We start from the raw sequence: 13,209 nt of genomic DNA on the forward strand, positions 1-13,209 counted from the left end.
GGAGTTGAAGTCTACAAGTCATAAAAGGGCCAAGTTTGAAGACCCCTGCTTTAACATATTGGAGTAGGGCTTGTGTTTTCAAAGCACACTAAACTTAATTGTAATTAGGCAATACATTATAGTAAATGGAGTCATTTGATAGTATACATGAATACTGGGGACACTTGGCAGAAATGTTTGGAAGAAACAAGCTTCTGTTTGAGCAGACTAGGTATCTGTCAATTCAGCCCTACTATTTTAGCAGTAGTAGAATGCATGATAGCTTATCTTCAAAACAAACCTATGAGGGAAGTTAGGGTCTTTACCTAAAGCACAGGTGGGCAACTATGGCCCTTTTACAACCTGTGGACCAACTCCCAAAATTCCTGAACCAGCATGCTGGCTCAGGAATTCTGGGAGTTGAAGTCCACAGGTCTTAAAGGGGCCATAGTTGCCCACCCCTGGCCTAAAGATACTCAAAGAAGTTCATATCTGAGGAGACTTAAAAGGATCTCCTTGATTCTACTCTAATATTCTAACCACTGTTATCCTACTAACATGAGACTAAAGGGGAAAAAAACCAAGTGTGACCAGGAATGGATTTGGCCATGCAAAGACAATAATCATCATTTAATTTAGATATTCTTTTCTCTTTACCCCTCCCATCCTCATCCTCTTCCTCATCCTCCGTTATTCTTTAGCTTTAAGTGTATAGTTTTTGCACCAGCTTCCAACAAAAGTTGGCATTCCAACAAAAGTGACATACATCCATATGGTGGGTGGGGTCCTTGGTAATAATAATAATAATAATGATAAAGTTGGAAGGAACCTTAGAGGTCATCTAGTCCAACCCCCTGCTCAGGCAGGAAACCCTATACCATTTCGGACAAATGGCTGTCCAGTTTCTTCTTAAAAACCTCCAGTGTTGGCACATTCACTGCTTCTGGATGCAGGTTGTACACTCTGTTGTACACTCTGAACTTGGCTGTTTGCTTGCAGACATGTTATTAACCAGCTAGATAACATCATGGTGTTACCCAGTCAGGAAATGAAATAACTGCAAGTAAACAACCAAGCACAGAGACTACTAAGGATTCCACTATTCAACCCTGAGCTACATACAATCCTCTTCTGTTGATGCCCACAATGTGCCTGTAGTTTCTCTAGGAAAAAAAACATGGACGTTGTGCTGAAAGTTGTGGTCCTGATGGTTTTTCAAGCCTAATTTGCTGTCATTTTTTCCTAACAAAGTCGCGGTACAATACATTTTAGCTAGTCAAGAAAACCATTTCTGAGGTTTGGTGTCATTTCTTTGACTTGTGTTCCACTTTTTGGTATTTTTAATATGATAACACTTCAGTTTAATGAGTCATTTGGGGGGAAAGAATTTATTAAATCTGAATTTAAGAAATAAATATTTGCATAATTACATAGTTGACATGTTTATATTATCTGTGTAATGGAAAAGACATAAAAAGTCAAATAGTAATTATGATAGAAATGGAGGCAAATGACTTAAGCTACGTCAAGTGTCCAGACAAACTTTGTGGATGAGATCTGAAGACACATTTTGTCCACTGCATCCAGACTCCATTAAATGGGAATCCCATTAAATTGAGGTATCACAATAATGACACAGTGCTTTAGATTAACTTTCTTCTCCCAATGGAGATGAAGAAGCCAATTCCAGCCTTTTTTATTGTACTGGCACCATGCACACTACATCTACTGATTCTGCTAATGACACACCAGAAGACCCTAGGTATATACCTATGCATGCCTCTTTTAGAGAACATGCAAATAAATGGGTCTGAGTTTTTTTATTTTTATTTTTTTAGAGTGAGCATGGAGGATCGACCTTAAATGATCAAGTGAATGGGAAAGGAAAGGTATTGCTGTATTTAAAATGCTCATTCCAGACGGTCTTCCATCCTTGAGCAGTTATGGAATATTACACGAATAAATGCACTAATGGAATCTGGGAAAGAAGAAAGTCATGGGGACTAGAAACAAGGTAGGGAAACATGCAGGGTAGAACTTTCAATTGTTCACCAACAGTGGCCATAGGAGGAGTTGGTATTTTTTTATATAGTATAATAAAGTAACATGCATCTCTCTGGACTAATGATGCATGTATGTGTATTGTTTGTGTATGTTTGTGAGAGAGGGGGGTAGGTATATACACGTTGCTTGGATCTCTGAGGATCTACTCAGGATGTCTCATGAGAAGGTGAAACAGCCTATCTTCTAATGCAGTGGTTCCCAACCTTTTCTACACCCCGCATGCCTAGAACGCTTCTGATATATTCTCGCACCCCTTACAAAAGTTCAAAACAACAGCAACAAATTATGCATATACACTATAATTTTGAAAACCCAAGTTTTTGCACTCCCTGAAATATTATCTGGCACCTTTGGTTGGGAACCCCTGTTCTAATGCATAACCTCCATCAGTTGGATTTCCATAACAGATTAAACCATAAACTAGCCATTAACTGAGCAGATTCTGCAGTTCCACCCGGTGTGGCCAAATTGAAGTTCACTAGGTTGTGCAGACCCTGAAAATTCAATTAATTACAAACCACGATTAAATTAATCACAAGTAAACCTTTTGTCTGAGCACAATTTCAATATTTCCAGAAGCTGTACTATAGGGAGGAAAAAAAAACAGGAGCCATTTACAGACAAATCCTCAAAGTGCAAAAAAGCTTTTTGGGTAGTTAGTAACATTTTTTTTTCTGTGTAGTGTGATAAGGTGCACCTGCTGAAATTCCTCCTGCATTTTGTGCAGCTGCTGAAGCCCAACTTCAGCGGTCTCTTCATTTTGGCGTTTGGGATTGGAAGATTGTTTTCAAACTTGGGTGTGTATTTGCCTGCTGTCATTTAGTCCTCCTCCTTCTCCTCCTCCTCCTTTCCTTCTATGTAGTCAGAGCCTTCCTTTGGGGCCTCTCTCATCATTTTCTTCATCTTTATTTCTTTTTTTACCCTCTAGGTAAGTGTGCCAAATCCTTTTTATTTGTTTGTGATAGGGAGAATAGGGGGCTATGGGCTGATCTTTTTATTATACAATATCATTTTCTATACTTTAAATACTGGGCAGATAAAAGCATGGGAATCCATGTGAAAGATTACCAGCCTTGCTGAAATTTTCAACCAGAAAGCAAAGTTGGTATTTTAGGAGAAAGGGGATTTAAAGTAGAATTCAAAGAAGGTCACTTGTATATAATATGAAAACCATGAGGTTATTGACAAGGATATTTGAATCATCATTATCCTGATTGACTTAAAGTATGAGTAGTCTTGTATTATGTTTCTGAAATGGTCTTTTTACTGCAACTGAAATGTTCTGAATTGGTTATAAATATATTGTGCTCAGTAGGTGTTTTCTAACAGGTTTTGAAAAACTATGATAGTTCAAAGAATTGATAGAAAACAGAGGTTTTTATGTTTGAGAACAAGCAATAACAAAGGCTGGATGCTTGTCTCTGTGTGTGTGTGTGTGTTTCCCATTAAACATATACACACACTAGTCTTGGTAATGCTTCCATTTTAATTGGTACCAGCTAACTAATATAATCTATTGATTACTTGGGTAATAAGCCCAATTTCATCTCAGTGGACATAACTTTTCAAATATTTGGTGCGTATGTGTTTTGTAAATGTAAATAATAAAGACAGGGTCCAGTGTGATCCCTATCCTTTCTTGGTTAGGCTGAAAATAGCTTGTGACTTTAGAGCAGGTGTTGTGTGTCTTTCTGAGATATCTACTGAGTGGAAGGGAAGAGAGAGCCAAGATCTAAAAATAGGCAAACTCTTAAACTGTCTTAGTATGAAAAAGTCCTTGTGACAAGGAGAAGGACATTTTGTAAAATAGATCTCTATTATAAAGAGGAAGAAAACATGTTAAGATGGCTTCCTAAAAAATATAGAATGAGGCAACTTGTTGATGAGGTGTTCAGTAACTATTAACAGGAAATACTGATGGAATAATAATAAAATAGAAAAAAAGTATCATTGAACTTAGAATAATCTTTTTTAAAAGTTCTTAAACAGGTGTTACTTTCAGCTGTATCACCCTGAAGAGCACACCAGACACATGTGAATAACACTATAGTCCAAAAGTGTATAGGGTATGAAAACATCATACTAAATCAGTAAACAGAGGCATGGATTAAAGCTGAACATTTTATTTCATAGAATTTTCTTCCTGCTCCAGAAAGCATCTTCCTAAAGAAAACTCACAACTGGCCTCTCTTATGCAAAGAAAGATTTCCAACTTCTAGGTTTAATGAATTTTACAATCATACTTCCTTCCTTCCTATCCAAAATCAGAACTCTGAAACTGATACATACAAGATCACCAAAGGTGTATCATTGCAGTTCTTTGAAAAACAATTGGATGCTTGTTCAATACCAAACCAAGTATGTGAAGAAACTCACATCCTATTCTTAGCCATTGTATTTCATACTATTTAGATACCTTAAAGTGGAGAATTCAGTGTACTGTAAATAGCACTAGCAATAGTAATAGCACTTAGATTTATATACTGCTTCACTGTGCTTTGCAGTCCTCTCTAAGTAGTATACAAAGTCAGCATATCGCCCCCAACAATCTGGGTCCTCATTTTACTCACCTTGGAAGGATGGAAGGCTGAGTCAACGTTGAACTGGAGAGACTCGAACTGCTAGCAGCCCGCAGAATTAGCCTGCAATACAGCATTCTAACCACTGTGCCACCATGGCTCCAATCTGTGATATAATTCCAGTGCTCCATGAAGGTTTCTTGCCCCCCCCCCCAAAATCCGCAATACAATTGTGGATGTGTATCTATTAAATATATACAGACACACAAATGTACATGCATACCCATATTTCTGTACAATACCTTGCTATCCTGTTCAGTGCATTTTCTGTCTTATTCAGACATTTTATAATTAATACAGTGTTACTCTGGATGAGACATAAGTCTAGCAATGCCTTTTTCCTAATAATGGAACAGAATTCTGAAAAAAATTGCAAACCAGGGTAATTATTGCCAAGTAATTGTTATAGTAAGTTATAATATTTCTATGTGAAAAAGATAGACACGATAATAGGACAAGTATTCATTTAGTGTTCATCTTCATTTTACAGCTCACAATGGGAAATAACTACTGTACTTGGCCAAATCTAGTTTAGTCACTCATACTCAATGCAGTGTCAAGAAAAAAAGGGCATAAGCATGCAATCAAACCCCTTCTCTCACCTAATCCTAATGCTGCTTCTCTGAACTAGCTGAAACTACTAGCATTCAGAATGTCTACTTATTTGAATTTCCTTTTTTACTGAGCATAACCTAGGGAACTACTACTGTGGTACATATGCAGAAAAGCATTTGTTTCCCTGAAATACACAGATTTTTTTTTAACAATTTCCCAAGGGGGTCACTGATTTAGTTTGAGAAAGCATACAAACAACAAAGTTGTAATTGCCATCAGCTGCTATTTTTCTAGGCCGAGTAAAACTCTGCTGCAACTGGCTTCATCCCAGAAAATGTGTCAACTTAATTCTTCATTAAGACAGCGTAACACATAATTCTTTGGACCAGAGTAACATTGCAAAGTCTTTATAGCATTCATTAATACAATATCCATGTCCATAATTCAGATATATCAGGGTGTCCAAATTCATGTCTGGTATGAAACGGGTATGAACTGTTCTAATTCTCTGACTATTGAAACCCAAAAGCCATCAGATCGCCCCCTGGATAGTAATTGCTACTTGATGGGATGAAAAGAAATGTGGTTTGCTGCAGATGCTGGATATACTGAGTATATTATACAATTGCCATAAACCATATTGTTCACTTGGGCATACAATGTTACTAGCATAGGTATCCAAAGAATGAATCTTCTGGGTTCTCCCTTTTTGTAGAAAGAAAAGGAGGAAGTTATTTTGGACATTCTGGAGGGGGGAAAAGTCCCAAATCAGAGACTTGAATAACAGACCCTCTCTATCCCTATCATTCCAGAAACATACATGTTACAGAGAAAACACCTATCCAATGGTGTGCTTCAGTGCAAGGCATTTTTATTGTGAGTCAGCAATAGGAAGCACCAAAAAAAAAAAAAAAAGGCAAAATGTACAGATTGAAAGTAATTATTTTAAAATCAATAATAAAAAAAGGAAGAAGATGGAACTGTTGTGAGAGAAGAGCGCCCATGCTGGTGTTCTTTTAAAATGATGTGATTAGTACTGAGTAGTCTACTTCTGATTACAGGAAAAGACAACAGGAAAGAATAATTTAAGCAGTTGTATGGAAGAGTGTTCTGTGCTTCTTTAAAGACATCAGATATGTTCTTGAACTGAATTCCCATTAGGTATATCCAGCCGAGGTGGTAGGGGCACAATCTGATAGTGTGATCTGGGATGAGTTGGAATTAGTGATTCTTGAGAAAATAAACAGGGTTCTTTGTGTTGTTAGCTCGGCCACCTGTTTGTTGGACCCAGGCCATTCTTGACTTGTTGAAGGTGGCTAGGACATCTTCTATAGTGGGATTCAAATGATGCTGCTGGCCTTTTTGAGAGAGGGATGGTGCTGAAGGCCTTGAAAGAGGCTGTGGTATACCCCATCCTCAATAGGCCCAATTATTTTAGATGAATATCATCCAGTCTCCAATCTTTCCTTTTTAGGGAAGATTGTTGGAATTTCTCCAGGTGAGGCTGAATTTCAGAGGATCCTGGAGGAAGCAGATTATCTGGATTAAGTTCAGTCAGGGTTGATGACTGGTGGTGGAGCCAGGATGGGGGATGATGTATCAGCAGCTTTCAATACCACCCACCAAGGGTGATATTAAATATCAATTAAATAGTGTTGTCTTTTGATACAGAGGAATTACAGCTTTTCTATAGTTGTGCCTGTTCTCTGGAATACAGAGAGAAAGAGAGAGAGAGAGAGAGAGAGAGAGAGAGAGAGAGAGAGAGAGAGAGAGAGAGAGATTATATTTTATTATTTATTACTGGGATTGTACACTTGCTATTACCTTAGAAGTGTGGAAGATACTGGAAATACCTAAATAAACCTGTATATAAATAAATTGTCTATTGCCAACCTTGAAAAGCAGGCTAAAACTGTTGACTTCGGCGTCAGTTGTTTTGCCTCCTGCAATCTTCAAGATGTTCATCTAAAACTGAGCTCTCTTTGCTGCCAGGTATCCAGCATGGACTATAACCAAAGCGCCAGTGACCAGCCTGGGCAGCAACAATCACCTTCTGCAAGCACCCCTGATGATCTGTCTTCTCAGAATGGCTTTGGGAGAGCAAGCGAGACCCTGCTTCCTCAGTCGCCTGAGAACGCAGCCCAGGCTGAGCCTGAAATAAAAGTCTGTGATATATCTGAGATGCTGAGCCAACAGCTGGAGGACATTCTTAAAACCTACGGGTCAGCTGCCTGTCTGGTGGAGGAAGGAAACACGAAAGCAACAGGCGGACCTGAAAAAGGAGAATCGGTCAATCCCGAAGATGGGGACTGTGAGGATGGCCACGATGAGGCTGAGAAAGAACAGGTCCCTATGGAGGATGCCTCTGGATTCAAAGAGGCCAATATTCCGAAAGAACAAAAACCGGAAAAGAAAATCCTGAAAGGATTAGGCAAGTAGTGATTTGTGTAACTGAAATGCAGAACTTAAGTGCCAGTCATTGCTGGTATTGGGGAAAACATGACAAGGGTCTCTGTAAAATGTCAGCATTTAGCATTGATCCTGCCAGCTCTCTTCTCCACCGTTGCAAAAAAAAAAAAAAGTATGATTTTTTTCCCTAAAAAGTGGGGACTTGCTTTGTTTTCAATTGAAAAATTTGGAAAATTAGAAACAGTTTCGGGCAGCAATAATAATGGGAGTGAGTAGCATTTGATCAATAATGGGCACTTTTGTATGTTGGGCTCCAGATGTGCCAAGGTATTTATTTTTATTTAGCAATAGCAATAACCTATTAGACTTACATACTGCTTCACAGTGCTTTATAGCCCTCTCTAAGTGGTTTACAATGTTAGTATATTGCTCCCAACAATCTGGCTCCTCATTTTACTGACCTCGGAAAGATGGAAGGTTGAGTCAACCTTTACCCTACATTTCCTGGGTCAAGGCATATGCAGATGGGAATCTCCCCTCATTTTATTCCCACAACAATAACCCTTAGAATCAGGTGAAGATCAGAAAGAGTGAGGGCTAAAGCCGCCCAATAACTTCAACAATGGAATAAGAATTTGAATCTAGGTCTTTTCAGCCCAGCATCCCAGTCCAACACACTGGCCTTCTCAGTCTTTCGATGTGTTAAATAATGCATCTTTCTCCTATGTAATGTTTCCACTATAAAACAAAGGATATACTTATTATATTTATTATTAAATGTATTCTCTGCCTTTCTGCATTTATAGCCCCTAGAAGGGCTTACAATAATGTAAGCAAAATGCAATAGTAAAATATACTGTACATACTCACGGATAAGCTGAGAATTTAGGTGCCAAAATACACTCCCAAAATTGGGTTCGGTTATCCATGAGTAAGTATAATAATTGTGGGTTTTTTTAAAGACAATTAAAAGCTTGACTGTTGAGATCATTTTTCCATTGTCCTAAATCAGGGGTGTCAAACTCAATTTCATTGAGGGCCGCATCAGCATTGCGGTTGCCCTTGGGGAGCCGGGTGTGTGTGGCCAGGGTGGGTGCGGCCTACTGGGTGGGTGTGGATGGAGTGGGTGTGGCCTACTGGATGGGCATGGCCAGCTCTACATCATTCATGTCAAGGGTGCCTGTGGGGGCCTGGGCAGGAGTGGGACAGATCTGAGGGTCTCTGGCAGAAGGGGGTGGGACTGGGGCAAGTGCCAAGACATGGTCCATTTCTTCATTGCTCACAAAGGGTGACACCTCCCCAGCATGCACCCGGGGGGCAGGGCCAACACAGCAGGGGCTAGTTCCTCGCTGTTTCTAGATGGCCTTGTGGAGCTAAGACTGAATGTGTTTCAGTGTAGATGGCCACCACAAAATTGTACATTGGCTCCCAGCCAGCCTGGGCCAGGGCCAAGGCAGCGAGGGCCGTTCCCTCACTGTTTCCAGGATGGCTTCGCGGGCCACATGAAACCACTTCGTGGGCCGCATCTGGCCCCCGGGCTTTGTGTTTGACATGTCTATCCTAAATGCTGAAAAAGCGGAGAGCCAAAAGCCCTTTCATACAAAGAGCTTTCTGAATCCTGAAAGCCATGGAGGTAGTCCTCAACCACAACTGAGGCCAAAATTCCTGTTGCTAAGTTAAGTGAATTTTGCCCCATTTTTATGGCCTTCCTGGTCACAGTTGTTCAGTGAATCGCTGCAGTTGTCAAGTTAGTAACACGGTTGTTAAGTGAATCTGGTTTCCCCATTGACTACGTTTGGCAGAAGATTGCAAAAGGGGATCACCTGACCCCAGGACATTGCAACCATCATAAATGTGAGTCAGTTGCCAAGCATCTGAATTCTGATCACTTGACCATGGATATCCTGCAACCGTCGTAAGTGTGAAAAAAGGTAATAAGTCACTTTTTTCAGTTCCATTGAAAGTTCAGCTGGTCATTAAATGAACTGTTTTAAGTCAAGGACTACCTGTACAGAAGAAGAATATCTTAAATGGCCAATTTCTAGCAATGACAGCATCTTCAGCAGAACAATAAAGCATCTTCTTTTAGAGATTCTGGACCTAAACCAGGGGTAGGCAACCTTGGCTCTTTTATGACTCGTGGACTTCAACTCCCAGAATTCCTGAGCCAGCCATGCTGGCTCAGGAATTCTGGGAGTTGAAGTCCACGAGTCATAAAAGAGTCAAGGTTGCCTACCCCTGACCTAAACTATTGGGGGCTTTAAAGGTTAAAAAAAACCTGCAACATAAATTGTATCTGGATGGCAGCTTCTTAATAGTAGATCATTCAGGGCAGGCTTCATATAATCCTTTCTAACACCCTGCTTGTGTTAGAAGTTTGCTCCACACATTTTGCACCCAACTGCCATTTTTCAAAATGTTTTCTTTATTTATAGACCTTATAGGCCACACTAATCTCCCCTCAAAATATAATTGGGATTTAAATTGGGATTAAAACAAGAAAAAAGTTTTAAGAAACTATGAAACTGGGAATCAGAAAAGCACTAACAATAAAAAAAAAAATCTCACAAGAGGCAGTCAGAAACCTGATGTGATAAACTGCCAAATTTGCAGATATTTCATTAGGTAATGTGAGTGCATTGCATTGCACTGATGATGTTACCTAGCTAGATAATGAAAGGTCTGCAAGCAAACAACCAAGTTCAGAGAACACCAAGAATTCCACAGTTCAACCCTGAGCTACATATAATTCTCTTCCATTGGGACATGATAATTGTCACCAAGTTGAGCAAACTCAAAAAGGAGGTTAATTGGTGTATTAGCCATAGTTGTGCAAACACAACCCTTCCCATAGCTGCTGCTTGCAAATCCAGTGACAGCTGAGAATCAAAAAGCACTCCCAAATGCCACAGCCTTTCTCCCTCAAAAACCCATTATTAAGATTAAGACAATATTCAAAGGTTATACACACACATAACATAAACATCAATCATATGCAGAACCATAAACATACAACATAAATTCAAAACTAAACATCTCTCTTTCCAAAAAAATAAAACCACATATAGTCTACTTCCACCCTCCACTTTCCTCATGGACACATTAACAATTTCTTTTCATTTTGTGCTGTTGTAATCACTATTTAAATTTTATGTTATCTCCCCTTATTTCATCTATTTGTCCCTACTTTTGTAATATAGCCCATAAACACACCACAGCAGTGGTGGGATTCAGCCAGTTCGCACCACTTCGGCAGAACCGGTAGCTAATTTTTTGTTGCCCAGGCCCACAATGGACTTCCGGAAGCGGCATCCACATAGAGAATTGTTTGTTCACATATTTGAATCCCACCACTGCACTACACTCTTTAATAAAGAGCCTCTGTAGATTTTTCTCATTAGACATGTCAGTTTTGCCATCTCCCCCAAGTCCCTAACTTCACATATCCAGTCTTCCACATTTAGAGCATCTTTATTTTTTCATTTCTGCCCATATAATAATCTTGCTGCAATGATCATATACAATAATAAGACACCGTGCATTTTACTCAGTCCTTCTTCCATAAACCCTAATAAGTACAGTTCTGGTTTCATCTGACAAGGAATTCCTATTATGAATGAAGGCAAACATACTTGTCCCAGGTTAATGTTGCAGGATCAAGTCTGAGTCCAGAGAAAGTAGTTCCCCAAGGATGGGCTCCAGCACAAGTCCAAAAGCTTAGGAGACTAAATCTCCAGTAACCGACTCAGATTCGATTCCTATTATTTTCACCAATGTCCTGTGGATCGCTGACCAAAATATTTTGCCCAAGTCTATCACAGAGGATAATATGTTTCATCCCCTTTTCCACATTTCCAACATTTGCACGAAATATTCTTACAGAGTTTTCATAGTTTCACAGTTGTCAAATGCCATCTCTACATCAATTTGTAAAAACTTTCTCTTAAATTATTGCACAAGGTGAATTTAATTTTGATGGAATTCTGTTCCAAAGAGGCAAAGGACTTTCCCTAGCCCAGGGATAGGCAACCTTGACTCTTTTATGACTCATGGACTTCAACTCCCAGAATTCCCGAGTCAGCTATGTTGACTCAGGAATTCTGGGAGTTGAAGTCCACGAGTCATAAAAGAGCCAAGGTTGCCTACCCCTGCCCTAGCCCTTTCATGCAGATATTAATTGGCATAGGGAACAAGATATAATTATATGGAACATAATTTGTTAGTGACAAGGATATTGAGTAGTTTTTCCTGCACCATCTTCTGGCTATGCCCTAACCCAAAAAACCAGAATCGCTGCAATAGTGTTGAAAAATAGAGCCCAACCCTATGGGACATCTCAGAAATATAATATTGTTAACGTCTAGGTTTCTGCATTCTTTTAGCTTGTCATCTCACAAAACACAATTATTTTAATTTGTGGATAAAAAGTAGGTATAAAGTTGATGTAGCAGCAGAAAAGGAAAACCATGGAATGTATCATCAGTAGGTGTTCTGTGCATCATCTTCCTGATCTTTTAAAATACAGAAGCAACAAAACCTGATTAGTCACAGTTTTCAGATTAAGATATATTCGTGCAATCTTAATTTTTTTCTGACGCATTCTCACTTTGATCGTTTATCCTATTTTCCTGTTTCAGGAAAAGAGGCTACCCTGCTAATACAACATCTGACCAAGCTGAATACACCAGAAGAGAAATTGGAGCTCTTATTTAAGAAGTATGCTGAACTGGTTAGTATAGCACTTAGGAAGATCTGTGGTAGGGAGGGGAGAATTGCTTAAAAACATGTCTTATGTGATGCAAAATGGCCAGATTGCAGATACAGTATATTTTTAAGATCCCTGATAAAAGCATTGAAAATGCCATCTTAAATTAGGGGAAAGGAAGATTCCTCCACTCATTTTCCTTTCTTAGTTATATTGTATAAGACACATAAGTATGATCAATATTCTGGGTCAGCTGGAAGGATAAGATTTGGAGGACACTATACTGGAATGGTTCTTCTCTTTCATAAGGAGGTGATTTCAGTCAGTGGCTTTGGGGGAGGAGAGGTCAGACCAGGGGTCTTCAAACTTGGCCCTTTTATGACTTGTGGACTTCACTCCCAGAATTCCTCAGCCAGTGTGCCTGGGCCAGACTTTGAACACTCCTATATGGAGTTCCTGCAGTTTGACTCCCTCCCTTATTCTTTTAATATATCTGAATCTATTCTGTTAAGTCACACATTGCTTCAGCGGGAGACATCACCAATATTTACATTTCTAAATACATATCTCCACCTGAGACAAATGGGAGTCCACTCCCAATGTGTTTGAAATCTGTCAGGGTAGAGAATAAGGGAGATGACCTTGACAGAAATATGCAAGAGCAAAGAGAGATGAAACATTATTTAACCTTGGAGGCAAGAGTATATTTGGAAGTAGCTTGAGGCAAATAGCTCCCTGGTTCACTAGGGTAGAAGAAGAACAAGCAGGCTTCAAGTTTCTCTTATTATAACTTAACTCAGTAACTTGTAGTTTTGGGGTTTTTGCGGAGTCAATTTCCAGATCTACCTACCTAGTAGGGCCAACTATCCAAGCTGGAAGAAGAGAAACAGGCTCAGATTTGACCCAAGAAAGACAAAG

General features: G+C 39.4%; 1 protein-coding gene across 3 annotated transcripts in view; it reads left to right on the forward strand.

Moving 5' to 3' along the window:
- The first annotated feature begins 2,784 nt into the window (after positions 1 to 2,784).
- TXLNB (taxilin beta) overlaps positions 2,785 to 13,209 on the forward strand; it is a 28,194-nt gene continuing 17,769 nt past the window's right edge. For 2 of the 3 annotated variants that reach the window (XM_039322736.1, XM_039322750.1), the window contains exons 1-3: positions 2,836 to 2,971; positions 7,170 to 7,608; positions 12,224 to 12,315. In XM_039322736.1, the coding sequence (XP_039178670.1) occupies positions 7,179 to 7,608; positions 12,224 to 12,315 (522 nt within the window). In that variant the 5' untranslated portion in view covers positions 2,836 to 2,971; positions 7,170 to 7,178. Of the gene's footprint in view, positions 2,972 to 7,169; positions 7,609 to 12,223; positions 12,316 to 13,209 lie in introns of all 3 variants that reach the window. The other variant, XM_039322746.1, reaches the window with a different exon arrangement.

Source organism: Crotalus tigris, unplaced genomic scaffold (genome assembly GCF_016545835.1).
Source record: "Crotalus tigris isolate CLP2741 ecotype Arizona unplaced genomic scaffold, ASM1654583v1 scf7180000017611.44802233496:7321179, whole genome shotgun sequence".
Classification (NCBI taxonomy): Eukaryota; Metazoa; Chordata; class Lepidosauria; order Squamata; family Viperidae; genus Crotalus; species Crotalus tigris.